Consider the following 23,445-nt stretch of genomic DNA (forward strand, 5'->3'; position numbering starts at 1 on the left):
TCTGACACTATGGAGTTAGAGGTAACCGGTGAAAATTTTGGGACTGCCCAACATAGGGACCCCACTCTGAGGGAAGCCTTTAATAATGTCACAGTTATTGACGGGGTGGTACAGGAGCCAGGGGCAGACACAAGATTTCCCCATTTTCTGATGAGTGGGGAGTTGTTGTACCGGGTCACGAAAATAAGGGAGGAGTTGGTAGAGCAGTTGCTAGTGCCGGGTCCATATAGAAGGAAGGTGTTGGACATGGCCCATTCACACATCTTGGGTGGACACCTAGGGGTGGAAAAAACGCAGGAACGGGTTGTGCAGAGGTTCTATTGGCCTGGGTGTCACCGGGAAATAGTGAACTACTGCAGGTCCTGCCCTACATGTCAGCTAACTGCTCCCAATCCTCATTTCCGGAACCCCCTTGTGCCCCTGCCCATTATTGAGGTGCCGTTCGAGAGAATTGCCATGGACTTGGTCGGTCCCTTAGTTAAATCAGCCCGGGGCCATCAGTATATATTAGTCATCCTGGACTATGCCACACGCTATCCTGAGGCAATTCCTCTGAGAAATTCTTCCTCAAAGAGTATAGCCCGCGAGTTGGTCCATGTCTTTTCCCGGACAGGTCTGCCGAAGGAGATCCTGACTGACCAGGGGACACCTTTCATGAGCAAAGTGATGAGGGAGTTGTGCAAAGCCCTGAAAATCTCCCAGTTGAGGACCTCGGTGTACCATCCCCAGTCAGATGGCCTTGTTGAGAGATTTAACAAGACACTGAAGAGCATGCTCAGAAAAGCTATAGAGAAAGATGGTAGAGACTGGGATTATCTCTTACCCTACCTGATGTTTTCCATTCGTGAAGTTCCACAGGCCTCCACAGGATTCTCACCGTTTGAGCTTCTATATGGCCGACATCCGCGAGGACTCCTGGATATAGCCAAGGAAACCTGGGAAGCCGAAGTCACGTCCCACAGAAGCGTCATTGAGCATGTGGCCCTGATGCAGCAGAGAATTGCAAAGGTGATGCCTATCATGAAAGAACACCTCCTCCAGGCACAAGAAGCTCAGGCCAGAATCTACAACCGGTCTGCAAGAGTGAGGCAGTTCAATCCGGGAGACCGGGTTCTTGTGTTAGTTCCGACGGTGGAAAGCAAGTTCTTGGCCAAATGGCAAGGGCCATATGAGGTTGTCGAGAAACTTGGTGAAGTAAATTATAAAATTCACCAACCAGGAAGACGGAAACCATTCCAAGTATACCATGTCAATCTCATCAAGCCGTGGCAAGATAGAGAGCCGACAGTAACTCCATCGTTGTTAAGCAACCCAGAAGGTGAGGTTGGAGCGGTTACTATAGCGGAGACGCTATCGAAGACCCAGAAACAACAGTGCCGGGAGTTACTCCAGAAAAACAGGGACCTGTTTTCAGAGTTGCCAGGACACACGAAGGTCATAGCGCACGAGGTCCTAACAGAGCCACATGTGCGGGTGAACGTGAAGCCCTATCGTATTCCTGAGGCTCGTCGAGAAGTTATCTCCAAGGAAGTGGAGCGTATGTTGAAGCTTGGAGTCATTGAGGAATCCAAGAGCGGTTGGTCGAGCCCAATTGTCCTGGTCCCAAAACCTGATGGAGAGTGGAGGTTTTGCAACGACTATCGGAATATGAATGAGGTCTCCAAGTTTGACGCTTATCCCATGCCCCGCGTTGATGAGCTCATCGAAAGGCTTGGACCTGCCAGGTACATAACCACCTTGGATTTGACGAAGGGGTATTGGCAGATCCCCATGGCACAGGAAGCCAAGGAAAAGACGGCGTTTTCTACACCAGATGGATGTTTCCAGTATGTCCGGATGCCGTTTGGCCTACAGGGAGCTCCAGCGACCTTCCAGTGGGCTATGGATAGAATCCTTGCACCCCATAAGGCATACGCTGCTGCGTACCTGGATGATATCGTCATCTTTAGCCCGGACTGGGAGAGTCATCTGGAAAAGGTCCAAGCGGTGTTTGATGCTATAAGAGAGGCCGGATTTACAATAAACCTGAAGAAGTGTGCCTTGGGTAAAGAAGAAGCTAAGTACCTTGGATACATAGTGGGTCGTGGAGAAATAAAACCCCAAATCAGTAAAGTGGAGGCAATTCAAACATGGCCAAAACCAGTTTCCAAGAAGCAAGTTAAAGCCTTCCTGGGAATCGTGGGATATTACAGGAGGTTCATCCCAAACTTCGCCACGATGGCTGCGCCTCTGACTGACCTGCTAAAAGGGACAAAATCAGTAATGGTTAAGTGGTCCGAAGAAACAGAGTCAGCCTTCCAAGAAATGAAAGAGGCTTTGTGTAAGCAACCCGTTCTGATGGCCCCAAACTTCAAAAAAGAGTTTATTCTTCAGACAGATGCCTCAGATGTCGGGGTGGGAGCAGTCCTTTCCCAAGAGCTACATGGGGAGGAGCATCCTGTCCTCTATCTGAGTAGGAAGTTGTCCTCGTCTGAAAAGAACTACTCAGTCGTTGAGAAGGAGTGCTTGGCCATAAAATGGGCGGTGGATACATTACGGTACTATCTGCTGGGACGTAAATTTAGATTGATATCTGACCATGCCCCACTTAGGTGGATGAGGGAAACGAAGGGTAGAAATGCTAGGGTCACCCGTTGGTTCTTAGCCCTGCAAGACTTCTGTTTCCATGTGGAACATAGGGCCGGAAAGCTGCACGGTAATGCTGATGCCCTGTCAAGAATCCCTTGTCTAGTGGGGGAAAGTGCCAAGCCCCACAGCTTTAGGCAGAGGGGGGAGGCATGTAGCGTGGCTAAAGGGTGTCTAATCGACGGGAGATATGTGTCGCATAGATGGCTTGCCGCTGTGATGTAACCATAGCTACCTATATGTCTGTCAGGACCTGTGGTGATGTCAGACCACATGGCTAATCATGTGATGGGTTACTGGGTGTGGTTAGCTCTATATAAGACAGGCTAATGTTTAACACAGTGGGATATGTGTGGAGGTGCTAGCCTCCAGTGTGTGAAGGCTCCAGCACTGAGCCTGAAGGAATGGACACTTGTTTTTTCCCTTTTGCCTGAGTTAAAGGCTATTTGTTTTCCTGTTGATGCTAAACTGGTTTATGAAGCAATAAACCTTTGAACTTTTGTTGGAACCTGCCTCCTAAGTGTCAGCCGACGCACCTGAGTGAGTGAAATCCCTACAAGTGACATTAGTACAATCCATAATGATGTATACACATAATAATGTTAAAGGAGACGTATGAAATGCATCAAAAATACACAATAAAAGTGCGTTAATCTTAAATTAACCTCCAAATAGAGCAAATTAACTGCCAGCAGCGAAGACAATATTGTGAAATATAGTGAAAAAGACAAGGTGAGAGAGGGTGGGAATGAAATATATTATGATGCATATAAAAAAGAGTGATACATAAATATTGTGAGATAAAAATTATTTTAATGTGAGAATAAGTGCACCAGACAAAACGAATAAACCCTGATACAAAGATGTGGAGATGTGAATGACAACAATGGAACTATAGCCCACCCTAATGGATCTCATAAGCATTTATATATCTCCCATTAAATGGTACTGTAAACGTCAAGACAGAGAAGGGGAAAAAGAAAGCACCATCTAATGGCATATATATGAGAATTTCATCTTTAATATTTATTAGTATTATGATCATAGTTTTGTCATATTAGTTCACCTTACTCTAATGAGATGCATTTTATTTTGATATTTTCTGTTTACTTTTGGCTTAGCTATTGCAGACATAGGCTTCATATAGTATATTCATGGTATATTTGAGAGTGAAAACAATTTGCATATATATAGTAGCTATTGAGTCCATTGTATGCCCTGGTGGCGAGCATTTTTATTGGTACATTTCTGCGAATTTGCATATACAGTGTCTTCAATAAAATGGCGCAGGAGATCACGGTAAGTGCATGTGCTGACTCCAGCCCCATTTTATTGAAGTAATGTACTACAACGTCAACATAGCAGTGCGCACGCGCCGGCCATAGAGATGATGGCAATGGGTGGTGCTATGTTGACATTGTAGTACATTACTTCAATAAAATGGCACCGGAGATAGCGTGTGTGCATACCGTGATCTTCGGCATCATTTTATTGAAAACACTGTATATGCTCAGTGTCTTAAAAAAATGAAAAAATGGCACTGGATATGGTAGGTGCACGCACTGACTCCGGTGCCATATCAAGGCACTGTCAAGAAAATAGGGCAGTGCCGATTCGGTCATAGCTTGGCAGCTGTAACTGCGCCGCCCGGCCCTGACTGACACTGGCTCTACATTGAGGTCTGTCAGTCAGAGCTGGGGGTTGCGGTTACAGCGGCCGCTCTGTATTCTCAGAGGAATTACTGAACTTGCAGTGCCCCTGCCCCATTACTGAAATCGAATGCTGCCGGGGAGAATAAAATTCATTTACTCCCCACTGCATTCATCTGAGTGCAGGCGCTGGGCAGCATAATAACGCTGTTATCCTGCAGATTAGCCGCATATATGCAGGTTAACAGCGTTATTTCTAGAGACAGGTTCCCTTTAATATAGCACAAAAATGCACCAATAAAAATACTCACCCCATGGGCGTTGAACGGGTTCAATAGCTAGTCCTGGTATATGCTCCCCCATTCTTGTATATGCTCCCCCACCTTGGTCCTTCATCCTATTATATGCTCCACTATCTTGGTCCCCATCCTATTATATGCTCCCCCATCCTGGTCTACCGTCCTGGAATATGCTACCCCATCCTGGTCCCCCATCCTATTATATGCTCCCCATCCTGCCTATGCTGCTGTTGTTCCATACATGCATACAAATAAACCCACTCCTACTCACCTTACCCGCTCTCCTGCAGCGCATTGTCTGCATTACATATTTAAATAAAATGTGCGCATACCACGCTATCCAGTGCAATTTTACTATGTAGGCGCTGACTCTGGTGCCACGCTCCTCCTCCAGCCTCGTCCTCCTCCTGGTCTACTAACACTAGATGTGTCCTCCCTTCTGACTCCGGTCACACCACGAAGGCGCAGGCATTGCCTATACCTGCTTCGGACTAAAGGACACATCCAGCTTTACATACACTCACCGGCCACTTTATTAGGTACACCATGCTAGTAACGGGTTGGACCCCCTTTTGCCTTCAGAACTGCCTCAATTCTTCGTGGCATAGATTCAACAAGGTGCTGGAAGCATTCCTCAGAGATTTTGGTCCATATTGACATGATGGCATCACACAGTTGCCGCAGATTTGTCGGCTGCACATCCCAAAGATGCTCCATACAAGGCAGGATGGATCCATGCTTTCATGTTGTTTACGCCAAATTCTGACCCTACCATCCGAATGTCGCAGCAGAAATCGAGACTCATCAGACCAAGCAACGTTTTTCCAATCTTCTACTGTCCAATTTCGATGAGCTTGTACAAATTGTAGCCTCAGTTTCCTGTTCTTAGCTGAAAGGAGTGGTACCCGGGGTGGTCTTCTGCTGCTGTAGCCCATCTGCCTCAAAGTTCGACGCACTGTGCGTTCAGAGATGCTCTTAGGCCTACCTTGGTTGTAACGGGTGGCGATTTGAGTCACTGTTGCCTTTCTATCAGCTCGAACCAGTCTGCCCATTCTCCTCTGACCTCTGGCATCAACAAGGCATTTCCGCCCACAGAACTGCCGCTCACTGGATTTTTTTTCTTTTTCGGACCATTATCTGTAAACCCTAGAGATGGTTGTGCGTGAAAATCCCAGTAGATCAGCAGTTTCTGAAATACTCAGACCAGCCCTTCTGGCACCAACAACCATGCCACGTTCAAAGGCACTCAAATCACCTTTCTTCCCCATACTGATGCTCGGTTTGAACTGCAGGAGATTGTCTTGACCATGTCTACATGCCTAAATGCACTGAGTTGCCGCCATGTGATTGGCTGATTAGAAATTAAGTGTTAACAAGAAGTTGGACAGGTGTACCTAATAAAGTGGCCAGTGAGTGTATATATATATATATATATATATATATATATATATATATATATATATATATATATATACTACTCAAAAAATACAGAAAACACTTAAATAACACAATATAACTCCAAGCCAATCACACTTCTGTGAAATCATCCTGTCCAGTTATGAAGCAGCACTGATTGTGAATCAATGTATCCTGCTGTTGAGCAAATGGAACAGACAACAGGTAGAAATTAAAGGAAATTATCAAATGCAAATTAATTATGAAAAAATCATACAATGTGATTTTCTGAATTTTTTTAGATTCTGTCTCTCGCAGTTGAAGTGTACCTACGATAAACATTACAGAGCTCTCCATTCTTTTTAGGTGGGAAAACTTGGCAAAATTGGGAGTTTATCAAATACTTATTTTCCCCACTGTACTTGTCTGGTTTATACCACTTGATCAAAGCTCCTATTGTTCTAGTGTTTTTCCTGTTATTTACTTAGGCCCATTTCCTGATTATTCTTTCATCTTCTAATTTTGCACATTGACTGCCTTCCTAGTTCTGACCTGGCGACCTGACCACTTCTGCCAGTCTGCACCATCGGCCAGCAGCTGACGCCATGGTTCCAACCCAGGGTTCCCTATGTAAGTCCAAATCCTTGTATAGGGATTAAAGGGTAAAGGCCAGGGCAATCCTTTGGATCTTATTAATAAAGTAACTAGTCCCTACCCTGTGGTGGTAGCCATTTTTAGAGCTTCCAAGTAACCACTGACAAAGCCTCATTAGAATAGTCAAATGAATGGATGTCCATGTAATGCATAGACACCTTGGATCATTTTGGCAGATACAGGGTGATCCAAACCAGGGAATCACTGCTTTGACATTCATACTGTATATCGTAATATGGTATATTCAGAGAGGTTGCTGTATGACAAGACCCTTAATAGATTAAATATTTGAAATCTTGTTTTCAGGTCTGGATGCGCCAAATCAAACTATATGTGGAGCAGGTGACTGCCCAGCTGATAGCACTCAAACTGGAAACAGTACATCTGGCCGGCCATCTAACACTGTTATCTACATTCTTCTTGGATCTTATACTGGTAAGTAGCTATACATTAACAAACCATTTCCACACAGTTATGAAAGGTCAAATGTCTTTGCTTTTCACCTTTGTTCTTCATAGTATGTTTTTGGATAAAAAAAATGGTAATAATGGATCCTATGTACAGTACGTATTTTTAAGGGTCAAGCGGTGCATGAGTCTTCATCAGTTTTCGTTTAACATTCATGTCAATGAGAAGTGTAGTGAAAAATTGCAGCATGCACTAGTCTCTTCCGCATTTCAGATGAGACTCGACATGTCCATTGAAGTCTATAAGTGTGAAGAAAAAATATTAATTCCCATATGATGCATCCATAAACCATCCATATAGCATCCGATTTTGTGCTGCATTTGTGCTTTTTAAAACAATGATGTATAAATACGGCTGCTACTCAGATATTACACAGATGACACAAGGATGGAAAATACAGATACACAGATTGCGCATGCTTGGAAAATGGATGACAATACAAAACAAAATCCTTTGAGTTTTCTGTAAAATCAATTGATTCTTTATACACTTGTCTAACCCCAGCCTGAATTCCATATAGTTCTACTGTAATTTCACTATCAGCATTGAAGGTGCAGTGTAAGAATTACTGTTCCATATTGTCTCAACTTACGGCTTATACACATGTGGTCAAAATTGTTGGTACCCATCGTTTTATGACAGAAAAACAAACAGTGGTCACAGAAGTAACTTGAATCTGGCAAAAGTAATAATAAATAAAAGATCTATGAAAATGAACAAATGAAAATCAGACTTTGCTTTTCAACCATGCTTCCACAGAATTTTAAAAAAATAAATAAAACTCATGAAATAGGCCTGGACAGAAATGATGGTACCCTTGAAAATAATGTGACAAAAGGGACATGTTAAATCAAGGTGTGTCCATTAACTAGCATCACAGGTGTCTACAATCTTGGAATCAGTGAGTGGGCCTGTATATAGGGCTACAGATACTTACTGTGCTGTTTGGTGACATGGTGTGTATCATACTCAACATGGACCAGAGGAAGCGAAGGAAAGAGTTGTCTCTGGAGAGTAGAAAGAAAATTATAGACAAACATGTTAAAGGTAAAAGTTATAAGACCATCACCAAAACAGCTTGATGTTCCTGTGACTACAGTTGCACATATTCAGAAATGTAAGATCCATAGGACTGTAGCCAACCTCCCTGGATGTGGCCGCAGGGGGAAAATTGATGACAAATCAAAGAGACAGATAATACGAATAGTAACAAAAGAGCCCAGAAAAACTTCTAAACAGATTTAAAGGTGAACTTCAAGCTCAAGGAACATCAGTGTCAGATTGCACCATCCGTCGTTGTATGAGCCAAAGTGGACTTCATGGGAGACGACCAAGGAGGACACCATTGTTGAAAAAAAATCATTAAAAAGCCAGAATGGAATTTGCCAAACTACATGATGACAAGCCACAAAGCTCCTGGGAGAATGTTCTATGGACAGATGAGACAAAAATGGATTTTTTTGGCAAGGCACATCAGCTCTATGTTCACAGATGGAAAAATGAAGCATATCAAGAAAAGAACACTGTCCCTAGTGTGTGACATAGAGGAGGCTCTGTGATGTTCTGGGGCTGCTTTGCTGCATCTGGCACAGGGTGTCTTGAATCTGTGCAGGGTACAATGAAATCTCAAGACTATCAAGGGATTCTAGAGAGAAATGTGCTGCCCAGTGTCAGAAAGCGTGGTCTCAGTCGCAGGTCATGGGTCTTGCAATAGGATAATGACCCAAAACACACAGCTAAAAACACCCAAGAATGGCTAAGGGGAAAGCATTGGACTATTCTGAAGTGGCCCTCTATGAGCCCTGACCTAAATCCTATTGAGCATCTTTGGAAAGAGCTGAAACATGCCATATGGAAAAGGCAACCTTCAAACATGAGACAACTGAAGCAGTTTGCTCTTGAGGAGTGGGCCAAAATACCTGTCGAGAGGTGCAGAAGTCTCATTGACAGTTACAGGAATCGTTTGATTACAGTGATTGCCTCAAAAGGTTGTGCAACAAAATATTAAGCTAAGGGTACCATCATTTCTGTCCAGGCCTATTTTATGAGTTTTATTTATTTTTTTTTATTCTGTGGAAGCATAGTTGAAAAGCAATGTCTGACTTTCATTTGTTCATTTTCATAGATTTTTTACTTATTATTACTTTTGTCAGATTCAAGTTATTTCTGTGACCATTGTGGATTTTTCTGTCATTAAGCGAGGAGTACCAACAATTTTGACCACGTGTAAAGCATCATTTGGGATCTTTTCCTGTTTCATTAATCTCCCCAAAATTGGAAAACATGAAGCACTAAAGTTTACAAGCCAGTGGAGATTTTGAGTGACTACATGAGTCAATCAGGATTACGCTTTCTCAACAAGCATTTGCTGAATCACTAAGAAAGATCTTTGAACTAATTATTAAACAACATGTATGCAAGCGCCTGGATGAGAGTGAAGTGATTAACCAGAGCCAACTAACTTAATTTCCTTGTGTGACAGAATCACAGACTGGGTGGATCAGGAAACCTCAGTAGATATAGTATATCTTGACTTCAGCAAAGCATTTGATAAAGTATCTCATACCATCCTTATTGAAAAAATGACCAAGTGTGGAATTGACAAGGCTACGGTTAGGTGAATTCATAACTGGCTTAGTGATCGGACCCAGACAGTGGTAATAAATGGCTGCACATCCAGTTGGAAAAATGTCTCAAGTGGGGTACCTGTAACATCCCTGCCAGCACCACTGCACGACTTCCCATCCGCCACCAGGCAGATATACCGAGTTCTTTATTCTGCTTGCTGTAAGCTGTAAATCACGTGTCCTCTGCTTGCTGTGTGTATACTTCTTAGCTGTGTGCTTAGGGTGGCTGCACTCACCCTTCCTGATTCTTAAAGAGACCTTGTGCGCCTTCCTAATGTGTCCCCAGCCTATTGCCAAGAGGCACCTGATACTTAAGGCATCTCCACCAATGGGAGCAACATTCTCTTTCAGTTTATGTGCAAATACTGAGTGGCCAGGTCCTGTCCTGTTACATGTCTTGTTTCTGTTACTCTGGGGGCTGAGTACCCAGGCCTGAATCCTGCATTCTGAACCTGTACCCTGATTCTGTCCTTGTCTGAATTAGGACCTATCCTTGTATCTGTTTGTATCCAAGTCTGGATGTTTCCCTTCCCTGATGTGCCTGTCCTTGTTCCTACTCCTTAAACCTGCAGTATCTGTACCAGCACCTATCCCTATTCTGTTATCTCTGTACAACGTTAGTGATATTTGTGTACACTTGCTACTTCATTGTAAATACCTTGTGTGAAGTTGTCTATCCTGCTTGTTCCTGTCCTTGTATCGTTCTTGTGCATACATGGTCCTGTTTATCCTGTGTACTTTTTCCTTGTAACTATTCCATGCTTGACTGCACCTGTGACTCTGCTTCTGTTGTGCACCTGCGACTCTGCTTCTGCTCTGCACCTGTGGCTCTGTTTCTGCTCTGCACCTGTGGCTCTGCTTCTGCACCACATCTGTGGCTCTGTATCTGAGCTGCACCTGTGGCTCTGCACCTGTTTTGCACATTCGGCTTCTTGTCTGTACAGTCTGAACTGGGTCCTATTTGTTCCCATATTCAAGTCGTATTTGTCTGCGTCCCAGTCCTTCCTGAAACTGTTCCAAGTCTGTACAAGTTCCTACCCATCCCTCTACCAAACTGGTACCTGACTGTATCCCAGTCCTTCCCAAAACTGTTCTTGCTCCTCCAGTCTGAACCAGTCCTGCTACACCTGCCTGCTCATCTCAACATCAGCCGGTCCGGTTGTACCTGCCAGGGCTCATCTCAATGTCAGCCACTCCAATTGCACCTGCCAGCGCTCATCTCTACATCAACTGATCCAGTTGCACTTACCATTGCTCATCTCTCCGTCAGCTGGTCCTGTCTGCATGTATGGTACTTGTCATCTTACTTTGCCTGCCTGCATCTGTTGAACATTTCCTCGGGCTGCCCCAGCTACCTTTTTCTAGGGGATCAGTTGCTACAGCCAGACACCGCCCTGGAGTGGTACCTGGAACATGCCTGCCGCACAAGCCTGATCTCACCACTAGAGGCTCCAGTGAACACCAAGGTTGCTGCTTAGTCAGGCCCTTCCAGGGTAAGTCTGGTTTCTAACGCAGTGGGGCCACAATCCCTGCTTGCGCCATTCAGCTTAGGTACGAGCATTACAGTACCACAGGTCTCTGTCCTGGACCCTGTGTTGTTCAACATCTTTATCAATGATTGATGAATGATGAAGGGATTCAGGGTGCACTGATTAAATTTGCTGATGACACAAAGTTAGGAGGGATAGCTAATATTAGAGATGAAAGATCGATACAAACTGGAACTGTGGGCAGCAACTAACAGAATGGTTTTAAACAGGGAGAAATGCAAAGTCCTACATCTGGGCAAGAAAAATGACAAACACATATACTGAATGGGAGGAATAGAGCTAAGCAACATCACATGTGAAAAAGACTTGGGTATACTAATAGATCACAGACTGAACATGAGTCAACAGTGTGATGCAGCAGCAAAAAGGAAAGCACAATTCTGGGTTGCATTAACAGAAGCATACAGTCTAGATTACTTGAAGTAATTATCCCCCTCTATTCCTCTTTGGTCAGGCTTCATCTGGGATACTGTGTCCAGTTTTGGGCACCACATTTTAAGAAAGACATGAAGAAACTGGAGCAAGTTCAGAGAAGAGCAACCAGAATGGTGACTGGTCTGCAAACCATGTCCTATGAGGAACGTTTACAGGATTTGGGAATGTTTAGCTGGCAAAAGAGAAGACGGAGAAGAGACGTAATAGCTGTCTACAAATATCTGAAGGGCTGTCACATTAGAGGGATCAACTTTCTTTTCATTTGCACAAGGAAAGAATAGAAGCAATGGGATGAAACTGAATGGGAAGAGACAGATTAGATATTAGAAAAAACTTTTGACAGTGAGGGTAATCAATGAGTGGAACAGGCTGCCATAAGAGATGGCGAGTTCCCATTCAATGGAAGTCTTCAAATAGAGGCTGGACAGACATCTGTCTGGTATGATTTGGTGAATCCTGCATTGAGCAGGGGGTTGGACCAGATAACCCAGGAGGTCCCTTCCAACTCTACCATTCTATGATTCTACTATATATAACGTCTGTACATTCTCCAAAAACACTATCAAATTCATTTAACACTGCATTGAGAAATGTACAATCTATGTTTCATAGTTATTTGCTCATGACATAGATGTTACGTTTGTGTGGTGATAGCAAAATTCTGTATATTCAAACTTATCAGAACATGAATCTAAGCATTTAAAGTCAAAGGTCTATATGAGATGGTCAGTAAAGCATAATGTTTTGTGTATTTGTGTTGTCCATGCTGTATGTCCTTGCAATATACAACATATAAAATATAATTTATATGTGTTTGTTTCCCTTTAAGCATGTGGAGTTTTAGCTGTATTATTGATAATCATATTTTTGGATCAAATACAAGGAGACAGAGACGAAAAAGACATTAACTGTGGTTCCACACTTCTCTTAGCACTTAAGCATCTCCGAGATAAACGACAATGTCTTCTTATTCCACTCACTATGTTTAGCGGCTTTGAACAAGGCTTCATTGCCAGTGATTTTACAAAGGTATGCATCTCTATTTTCTCAAATATTTCTACAATTAATAAACAGCATTATAATTTGAGATTTAGTAAAGTCGCTTTTCTTTTTTAGGCTTGTGATATTCTCTGTCTTTATTTGAGTCAAATTCTTCAAAGTGGTGCATGTGGTTCAAGAATTTGTTGCAAAATAGAAAATGCTCTCTTTGTCTTTAACCCCTTATCGCAGAAGCCTGTTTTCACCTTCTGATCAGGCAACATTTTTCAGTTCCAAGCATTGTTACTTTTTGTTAAAATAAATTTGAAATGCTTCATAATATCACAGTATTTTTTCAAGACACATTGTACTTCATATGGTGGTAAATTTATACAGATGTGATTGTTGTTTATTTATGAAAAAGCAGCAAGCTTGATGAAAATTTTGAAAAATTTCCAATTTTTTTTAAATAGGAATCTTTATGTCCTTAAAACAGATGGGCATCATACTACTGATGTTATTTGAACTATTTATTGCTATAAGTTTACTCTCAATAAATAGATTTTGAAAAAAACAGATGGTGATACCACTAAAAATAATTAATAAATAACATTTGCCACATGTTTACTTTAAATCAGCATCATTTTTTAAACATATTTTTTGTTAAAAATGTAGAAAAGTTATATTTTTCCATCAAATTTACAAAACCTTTTTAACTTGGGTCACTTCAGTTTACTTCACAAGAATTACAACATATTTAGATATAAAATGAAAAATGAATTATTTTCCACAAAATGTTGCTTTAGTCACAAATTTTCATTTTCACCAATGTAACAGGAGAAAATAGACCACATAATTTGTTATGCAATTTCTCCTGACCACGACAATACCCCATATGTGGTTTGAAACTACTGTTTCAACACACGGCTCCAATTTGAAGTTTGGAACACAATTTTGGAATGGATTACGGACACCATGTTGCATTTGCTGAGCCCCAGATGTGCCAAAACAGTACAAAACACCTATAAGTCACCCCATTTTGAAAACTACACCTCTCCATGAATTTAACAAGGTGTGTGGTGAACATATATAACATACAAGTGCATTAAAACATTGGGATGTGAAATTGAAAAAAATATTTTATTCCACAAAAATATTACTGTAGCCTCATTTTTTTCATTTTCACAAGCGTAACAGGAGAAAATGGACTGCACAATTTGTTGTGCCATTACTACTATGAACATACCACCTAGAAACTACTGTTTGGATGCCTGGCATGGCTTATAATGAAAAAAGCACCATTTGATTTCTAGAGCGCAATTTTGGCTGGAATAGATTGTGGACACCATGTTGCATTTCAAGATCCCCTGACATGTCAAAACAGCAGAAACCCCACATACATGACACCATTTTGGAAATTACATGCCTCAATGAATTCATCTAAGGGTAATGTGAACATCTAGGTTCCACAGGTGATTCACCGAAATTTATAAGATTGAGACATAACATGAAAAATTACATTTTTTTTCCACAAAATTTTGCTTTAGCCCCAAATTTTTCATTTTCCCAATAGTGGAGGGAAAACTTGTTGTGCAATTTCTCTTGAATGTGTTAATACCCTATATGTGGTCAGAAACTACTGTTTGAGCACACGGCAAGGCCAGGAAGGGAAGTAGAGCTATCTGAATTATAGAGCACCATTTTGGCTTTTGAATAGATTGCATATGCAGTGCTGCAATTTAAGAGCCCCTGATATGTCAAGACAGCAGAAATCCCCAACTAGTGACTCCATTTTAGAAACTACACCCCTCAAAGAATCTAGGTGTTCAGTGAGCATCTAGGGCCAGCAGATGCATCACAGAATGTTATAATATTGGGGCATGAAAATGAATTATTTTCCACAAAAATGTTGCTCTAGCATCAAATTTTTCATTTTCACAAGAGAAGCATTGGGGCACAGAATTTGTTGTGCAATTTTTCATAAGTACAATGGTACCCCATATGTGGTTGGAAACTACTGTTTGGCACATAGCACGGCTCTCAGAGGAGAGCGCAGGATAAATGTGAGCCGAGCATTACTGCAATCTTTGGGAGGCAGAATAAACAAATTGACATCAGTTCAAGTATTGATTTTCATTTTTTTTACGTCGTTTGCAGTGCAGTATAAGTGATTCAACAGATTTATACTTTGGGTCAATGTAATTACAGCAATGCCAGATTTATATTGAATTGTAGTGACAAACCCCTTGCTCTGAAATATTTGACTTACTGCAACTTATTTAGAAGTGGCCTCTTCTATCACTTGTCAGTCAATTGCTTAATTGTTCTGACAATTGGAGGTGGCAAATTATGCTCTCCTGATAAATTGGTGGCTGCGCTGGGATCTGTGTGATTCCCATGCTGATTCAGACAAATTGGTGGCACCGGTGGGATCTGTGGGATCCCCCAGTTGTGTTCTCTTGACCATTGGTACCTGAGATTTACGTCAGTTTTCAACAAAGAAATGAATGGGACTTTAAAAAATTCTACATATAATTAATGGCTGTTAAAGAGGTATTCCCATCCCCAAAATCATACCCTACTATGTAGTGGGAGTAATAATAATATTAGTAATACCTATAATTTGAACTGTATTATAGTTTTTCTGATTCACTGTCTCTTTCCTCATGTGCAGGCATTGCAGGACCTTAGGTATCCATGGTTACGACCACTAGCTAGTGAGAAACGAACGTGTTCGGATAAGGTGTTATCCGAACATGCTCGGGTTCTAACCGAGTATTTGGGTATGCTCGAAAAATATGTTTGAGATCCCGTGGCTCCATGTCTCATTGCTGTTCGACAGCCGCAACACATGTAGGGATTGCCTAACAAAATAGGCAATCCCTGCATGTGTTGCGACTGTCGAACAGCTGCGAGACATGGAGCCAGAGGGTCTCAAACATATTTTTCGAGCACGCCTAAGATACTCAGTTAGAACCCAAGCATGCTCAGATAACACCTTATCCGAACATGTTCACTCATCACTGCCACTAGCAACCGTCACTATATCAGTGGTTGTAACCATGGATACCTAAGGTCCTGCAATGCCTTCACATTAGGAAAGAGACACAGTGAATCAGAAAAACTATAATACATTTCTAATTGGAGGCATTTGCTAATATTATTAGTATTACAACTAATACATATTGGGATAGGAGAATACCCCTTAGCTTTGCTGAAAATCTGTTGAATACTCTTTGATATAGTTTATATTGCTATTAAATATTGATAATGTTTATCATGATATTAAATAATGTTTTTTTTCCTTTTATTATTCTCTAGTCTTATGTGACCTGCATCTTGGGGTTAAAATACGTTGGCTTTGTGATCATCTGTTTTGGTGTTACAAATTCAGTATGTGCAGCTATATTCGGAAAACTGACGCAATATACCGGGAGAGTACCTTTGTTTTTACTAGGTAATGGCAATTAATTATGATGCTAACTTTATGGTATTCCTATAATTGTATTCCAATTACCACCAATTACCTACAACAGTTCGGCTACCTGTTGAAAACTGCATTCGCCAATTAATAATTTTGAATGCCATTGTAGTTTATATAAGTGTTTCGAAATCAGGTTTCCCAGGGCCATGGAGTGCCTAATTACAGTTTCCAAAAAAGCAACAGTTAAAACTGTCACTTTCAGATAGGGAAGGCAAGTGGATTTCTGCGTGCTTTGTAAAGCTGAAACCATCGGAACCAGAGAGTTGTCCAGTGCTTCCTTGAAGCAGAAATGAATTTGTTGAGTGCTGTCTAACCCTCTTGCTCTATACACAAACCATACAGCTGATAACAGCTTATGAAATCATACGTGCAGTATATTAGTAATGTTAGAAATTGTTCACTAGAAGAAAAAAGGGACTATATAAGCTGACGATCTTTTTTTGCTTATGAGAAACTTTCTGCTCCTTCTCGATAGAGAGGATGACCAAATCCAGTTACTTGGGACCAATCGGTCTCAATCAGTTTCCAGTTGATAGAGAAGCATAATGTAACATTATCACAACATATAACATATTACAACCTGTACATACATTTTGGGTTCTTTATCAGATAATGAGTGATTGAATTGAAATCCTATCGTTGCTAAGTTTATTAAACTGAAAATCTAAGAGTTCCCATAGAGCTACTGAAAAAATTAATATGAAAATAATAAGGATATTCATTATCACTAGTGATTATTTCTCTTTACCAATAGGTAATGTAGGTTCTATGAGGTTTTGCATGAGAAAGGCTATAATTAACAAATAGGAACATTATACGCAGAAAAGTATTAGGCATTTGTGATTACTAGAACATTCTATCATCTAATAAATTATATTATGATACATTATAATAAATATAAAGATTGTGTCACCCATGTCACATTAAATCCCTGCTACATTATAGTTTAGTTGCATTTGAAATTTTTGAAATTTTCTAATACATGTCACATTTTAGATTATTCAACAGATGTGTCCATTTTTTTTAATAGGAGCAGCTATTAATATTGGGTGTATCATTGGCTTCTTGATATGGAAACCAGCTACTGGTAACTTTGCAGTGTTTTTTGTGATGTCTGGACTATGGGGGATTGCAGATGCAGTGTGGCAGACACTACTAAGCTGTGAGTATAAAATGGCTTGCAACTATATACAACTACCAAACACAATTTATAACCATGGTTCTTTCATACTTTATGCTAATTTTACCAGTGATCTGTTTACCTTAAAGTGAATCTGTCACCAGGATTTTCCTGCCCCATCTGAGAGCAGTATAATATCAGGGCGAGTCCCTGACAAGTGATGTGTCAGTCACTTATAGGGCTGCTTGCTGTAGTTTTGATGAAATCACTGTTTTATCTGTCATTTTTCGGAATGCTGAGCTATGTAAAACCCCGCCCACACCACTAATTGACAACTTTCAGTGTTCCCTGTGCATATGCAGAAAATTGCCAATTAGTTGTGGGGTTTGGTTATTCCAAGCTCACAAATTTGGAGAATTACACAGCAGCAGGATAGCTAGTCCTCTAGATAATCTCCTATTTATAAAACAGTAATTTCATCAAAACTACAGCAAGCCACCTAGTAAGGGATATTAGGTGGAATTAGGGTCTCTGATTCTGCCTCACTAAGCTTGAATCAGGGTCATGGTCTTTATATCATGCTTCTCTCAGATTGGGTGGCAGAAACTTGGTGAAAAATTCTATTTAAAGTCAATATGTATAAGAAACCATGATTTTTATAATATACTTAATACAATACTGTAGAATGGCTGTATATAGTACAAAAAGTTCAAGTACTCAAAATTGACTAACAAATACAGTAACAATAAAAAAATAAATAAAAAGAAATATGGAAAAAAATAAAATGTAACAATTTGAATAACACCTCTTTTAATCCATTAAAACTAAACATGTTAAGAAAAAATATGCAAATACACATACAGCCATGGCCAAAAGTGTTGACTTGACCCTTGAAATTGTTTCAGAAAATTAAATATTTCTTCCAGAACATTATTTCAATTTCACATGTTTTGCTGCACATGTGTTTATTTCCTGTGGAACAGCGCAAAAAACTGAGTAAAAAAGAAAATTTGAACATAATTTCTCACAAACCCCTTAAATGGGCCGGCCAAAATTGTTGGCACCCTCAACTTAAAATTTGGAATAAATAACTGCAATCGATCGCTTCCTATGACGATCAACAAGCTTCTTACACCTTTCAACTGTAATTTTGGACCACTCTTCTTTTGCAAACTGCTCCAGGTTTTTAATAATTGACGGGTGCCTTCTTCCAACAGCAATTGTAAGATCTCACTACAGGTGTTCAATGGGATTTAGTTTCAGACTCATTGCTGGCTTCAGAAACCTCCAGGGCAGTGTTTACATCCATTTCTGGGTGCCTCTTGAAGTATGTTTGGAGTCATTGTCCTGCTGGAAGAACCATGACCTAGGACGGAAACACAGCTTTCTCACACTGGCCACTACAATGCGACCCAAAATTCATTGGTAATCTTCATATTTCATGATGACTTGTACACAGTCAAGACACGAGTCAGCAACACAACTCCACAATTTTGTCTGGCCTATTTTGGGGGTTTTATGTGAAATTATGTCCAGTTTGCCTTTTTTTCAGTTTTTATGTGCGGTTCCAATACACGCAAAAGAAAATAAACGTGTATATCACAATATGTGTAACACACAAAATGAAGAAAAAGAGGTAGCATGCATAACAAGAGGGATCACCACAAAAATTTATAAATAGTTTGTATAAGTTTATTACAACACTTTTAAACACTACAAAAAAGGATTTAAAATCATTTAAAATTGCCAAACACAGCAAAAAGTAGAAACAACGACCTGAAATAAGGTCATACCACGGTGCCACCTTGAATATACATAGATCCAACACGTATTATTCATCCACAATTAACTCTAAGTACCACGCAAATAACAGGATACTCTAACCCAGCAGGATTCAAAATGAAAAGGCCAAGGTATTAAGGGTTGAGAATATAATAGTTACCCATATAGGGATCCCCCTAAAGCTAGGATATCAGGCAATGAAAAATCCCATACAACCTGGCGCTGTTAGTGGAGTGTCCAAAAATAGTGTAGAATCCCTGTAGAGCACAACAGTGCAATGCAAAGTGGTAGCAAAGAGGGGTGGCACCGGGCACAAGTGCCCAACGCGTATCGCCAGTAGTACTGGCTTCCTCAGATATTCCTTAATACCTTGGCCTTTTCATTTTTACACAAACACGCTATGTCTCCCCCCAACAATTATGTTAAATGCCACACGTGCAAACACTATTTTTGCTATTCATAATGTTACACACATACAGAACATAATATAGTAGAAGACACCCTCCACGCAGTCATAGTTTGGAAAGACTTCTGGGTAAGTGGGAAGGGGCTATATTGTAAGCTGTCAGGGGAAGATGGAGGCAATTTTGTCAAGAGCCGATTAGCAGTTTCATCAGGGTGTACACATGAAAGCGAAAAATGAAGAAAAAGGTATTTTAATGCTAGAAATACAACAAAATACTTTAACACACCCATTAACAGCCTTTTGTTATGATGCTCATATGACTGAACCATGCTTTAAATTAATGTTCTTATTTAGTGGAAATACAGCATAGTTTCAAAATAGTAAAGGTGGACAATTTGCTGGTAAACTGTGGCACACACTCGTGCTCATCTTAATGGTTTTGTTGGTTCTCATGTTTCTTATTATCGGTTTTATTTTGCAGCATTATATGGTGTTTTGTTTGAAAAAAACAAGGAAGCAGCCTTTGCCAATTTCTCCCTCTGGGAATCCCTCGGATTTGCCATTGCCTTTGGATACAGTTCGTCTTTATGTGTGTACATTAAACTCTATATTCTGATGTGTGTTATTGTGGTGGGAATTTTGCTATATGGAGCTGTGGAATATATAGAATATAAAACTCCATGTGAAACAAGTGAAGAGGGACCCAAAGATTAACACCATACTTGTCCAGGACTATGGAGATGTCTACAATATATATATATATATATATATATATATATATATATATATATATATATATATATATATATATATATATATATATATATTGTACACTATAACCAAAATTTTATAACCCTGAATGACTTGAAGAATGTTTTCACTTCTAGTTTCCGATATGATTTATAGTATAAAATGTCAGTTTTCTAATAAACAGTTTTCTCCCACCTAGGGGAGGGTGCCGAGAGCTGTCTCTTTTATCCAGCGTGACACAATTATTAACAAAATGAATATATTTTTTTATTTATTTATTTTACTCACTTATATAGCGCCAATAATTCCGCAGCGCTTTACATACATCATAAATTGCTGAATTGATGACCAAGAAACTATCACATTTATGATATCAGAGTTGATTTGATCCCCTCCAGGCTGAACAATTTTGGATTTTTGAGCTGTCATTTTTTCTTCTTCTTTTTCATAAATTTTATATTTCTTTTGATATGACCTTATGATATCTTATTTTTGTACAGGACAAGTTGTAGTTTTGAATGCCACCATTCATTTTACTATTCAATTTATTGGAAAAAAAAGGTGCTTTGAAATTGCCTAAAAATACAATTCAGCAATTTTAGGTTTTGTTTTCATGTCCTATGACATTCAATATGTGGTTAAAATAGCCTTGCTATAAGATTCTCCAGATCAGTATGTTCACGGCAATACCAAATTTGTATAATTTATTTTTTTATTTGAAAAAAACTTGTCACCATTTTTTCATCTTCTAAACTCTGGCCATCACCAAATGTGTAAATTGGGTTCCATCAATGGGGCACTGGACACCTATCAAAAAGTCTTTTATTCATGTCCTAAATTACATTCAAATTGCTGTGTCCAGCAGGATGAGTGTCTCCAGACCATATTCAGGGCCTCCTTAGTCCCGGGAAACACCTCCTTTTCTTTCTTGATAAACGTGGGTGATACTCTCCATCTTGCGCCTGCGCAGTAGAATTATTGACCTAAGCAGATTCTCGTCGCTCTTCTCTACTGAAGGCTGAGCAAAGTCCTGAAGTGACTTGCCTTCACTAGCATGTCATCAACTCTCTGGTGAACTGCTGGCTGCTCAGTAGGGAGAGCGAGGGCGCGCCTGCATAGGTGTCTGATTCAACTGCGCAGGCTTTGAGCACTGTGTGGATGATGTAGGAGACATCATCCAATTCATCAAGAAAGAGGAGGTGGTGTTTGCCAGGGATGAGGAGGATGGCGTTGTGGCAGGGCTTGATTTTGAATGGCAAGTTCACGTTTTTATTGATACAATTTTGGAGTAGATACGACAGTTTGATTGCTTCTTATTGCATTTTTTTCCAGCATTATTGACACCAAAACCCGCACAATCCCAGTGTTTCATTTTTTTCCTCTTTGCTATGGTTCTGATTGTAATCCTACAAGGCAAATGCCAGTAAAGTATGGTCTTAAGGCATTAAAATTTATTATTTAACAAGAAAGAATCTGTTTTCTACTCTTTTGTCTGGCATCTTTTCCATTCCAGTTTTTGCTGTTTCTGATTGGTTAATTCATTTAAAATTTTGATAGATCTGACTTTTATGGATGCTGCAATCCCAAATATGTTTGTAATTTTCTTTTCTTTATTTTAAATGGGATTATTTTTTTCATATTTTAAAAAAGTTTTATTCTTTAGTCCCTATAGGGGACTTTCACCTGCAATTGTTCAGTCACTCACATATTATACTCCGCAATACCACAGAATTTCAGTATATCGTGAAAAGGATTTTCCTCTATGAAGTCCAGTGAGAAGGCATAGGAGGATCAAAATGGCAGCGATGGGGACCTTCAGCAGGCTTCTCAGCTGCCATGATAACACATCGGTTTTCCACAATTGTGTGTTGGGGAGGCTGATACAAGTTGGTGAATGCACGTACCAGCTTTAACTTTATTTAATTGCCATTATCAGAGATTGACAGCAGCATTTAAGTGGTAAAATTACAGCAATTGTAGCGCAGTCTGGACGCTGTAGTTACAGGCATATGCCAACTATCTATTACAGCTTTCATTTGCCTGCTCAATACCTGGGGACCCAACATAACATGTACCATTATGTCTTATGTCCTGAATGGGTTTATACACTTTCATACTTATATGACTAGTCTTAGATATTCGTTTTAAATTTCTCACTAGTGTTTTTTAATTGTACACATTATATCTTGCTGTTATGTTTTATTTTGTGTCTGCAAATGGGAACGGTAAATGTCTATTGCTAGAATGTATTGTGGCACAACAGTTGTGCTATGTATTTTTTTATTTTACAGAGATTCAGTTGATAAGGAGAGAGATAGAGCTGGCAACAATGCTTGATTACAGTGACAGTGTAGCTGGCAACTGCTGCATTTCAATTTCACATTTTCTTTTCATTATTCAAGCAGAAGCAAGCAAACAATTTTGGCGAAATAAAATAAAATTTCTAAACTCAGTGTCTGCCAATGCCAGACAAAGTGTGCATATCAGAAACTACTGTCCTGAGTCACACCTCCGACAAATTTGACATTCACACCACACCAGTACTGTTTTTTGGGTATTCTTTATTTTGTCAATTTTGGGAAGGGGTGAATAATGCTGTAAGAAAAATAAAATAAAAAATAGTTGTAAAAAAATCCAGATATTTAACAGCTACTGTCATGTGGATGTCACACATGACACTTTTTGTGTACACATATTGTATTATTGAAATGTTATATCTTTCCACCCACACTTATACTACAGCTTGCTATTTCTGCTGTTTTTTAGACGAGTACCTAGCATTTCTATTTCAGTCCCTTTTTGGAAGGTGGGGAAATTGCAGTTGAAAACAGTGAAAACGGTTCATTCAAGTGTAGTAAACAAAGTGTATGGTAAAAGGAAAGGTGGCAAAGGAAATGGATGGTGTAATGTAAAATAAAAGAAAACCCCATACCATGGCATCTGGCAATACGAATGTAGAGACTGCAAGCAGAAGCACTAACATATTGACTGAGATGAACAGCATGTATTTGGACTCAAGAAGTTGGGGAGATAGAGCACATGATTAAAATTGTCTTGTTGTGTTGGAGGTTTCTGTGGGTAGATTTGCTTATTCTGCAGTCAGCACAGAAAGGCTATGTGCACATGTTGCTTATTTGGCTGCGGATCCGCAGCGGATTGGCTGCTGCAGATTCGCAGCAATTTTCCATCAGGTTTACAGTACCATATAAACCTATGGAAAACC

The 23,445-nt window shown here is 40.1% G+C and overlaps 1 protein-coding gene across 4 annotated transcripts in view; it reads left to right on the forward strand.

The window, feature by feature from the left end:
* LOC143809795 (protein unc-93 homolog A-like) overlaps nucleotides 1-20,213 on the forward strand; it is a 60,139-nt gene extending 39,926 nt beyond the window's left edge. For 3 of the 4 annotated variants that reach the window (XM_077292798.1, XM_077292797.1, XM_077292796.1), the window contains exons 5-9: nucleotides 6,929-7,057; nucleotides 12,532-12,731; nucleotides 16,002-16,137; nucleotides 17,195-17,326; nucleotides 19,954-20,213. In XM_077292798.1, the coding sequence (XP_077148913.1) occupies nucleotides 6,929-7,057; nucleotides 12,532-12,731; nucleotides 16,002-16,137; nucleotides 17,195-17,326; nucleotides 19,954-20,186 (830 nt within the window). In that variant the 3' untranslated portion in view covers nucleotides 20,187-20,213. The remainder of the gene's footprint in view (nucleotides 1-6,928; nucleotides 7,058-12,531; nucleotides 12,732-16,001; nucleotides 16,138-17,194; nucleotides 17,327-19,953) is intronic. The other variant, XM_077292799.1, reaches the window with a different exon arrangement.
* Nucleotides 20,214-23,445: the final 3,232 nt, after the last annotated feature.

Source organism: Ranitomeya variabilis, chromosome 2 (genome assembly GCF_051348905.1).
Source record: "Ranitomeya variabilis isolate aRanVar5 chromosome 2, aRanVar5.hap1, whole genome shotgun sequence".
Taxonomy (NCBI): Eukaryota; Metazoa; Chordata; class Amphibia; order Anura; family Dendrobatidae; genus Ranitomeya; species Ranitomeya variabilis.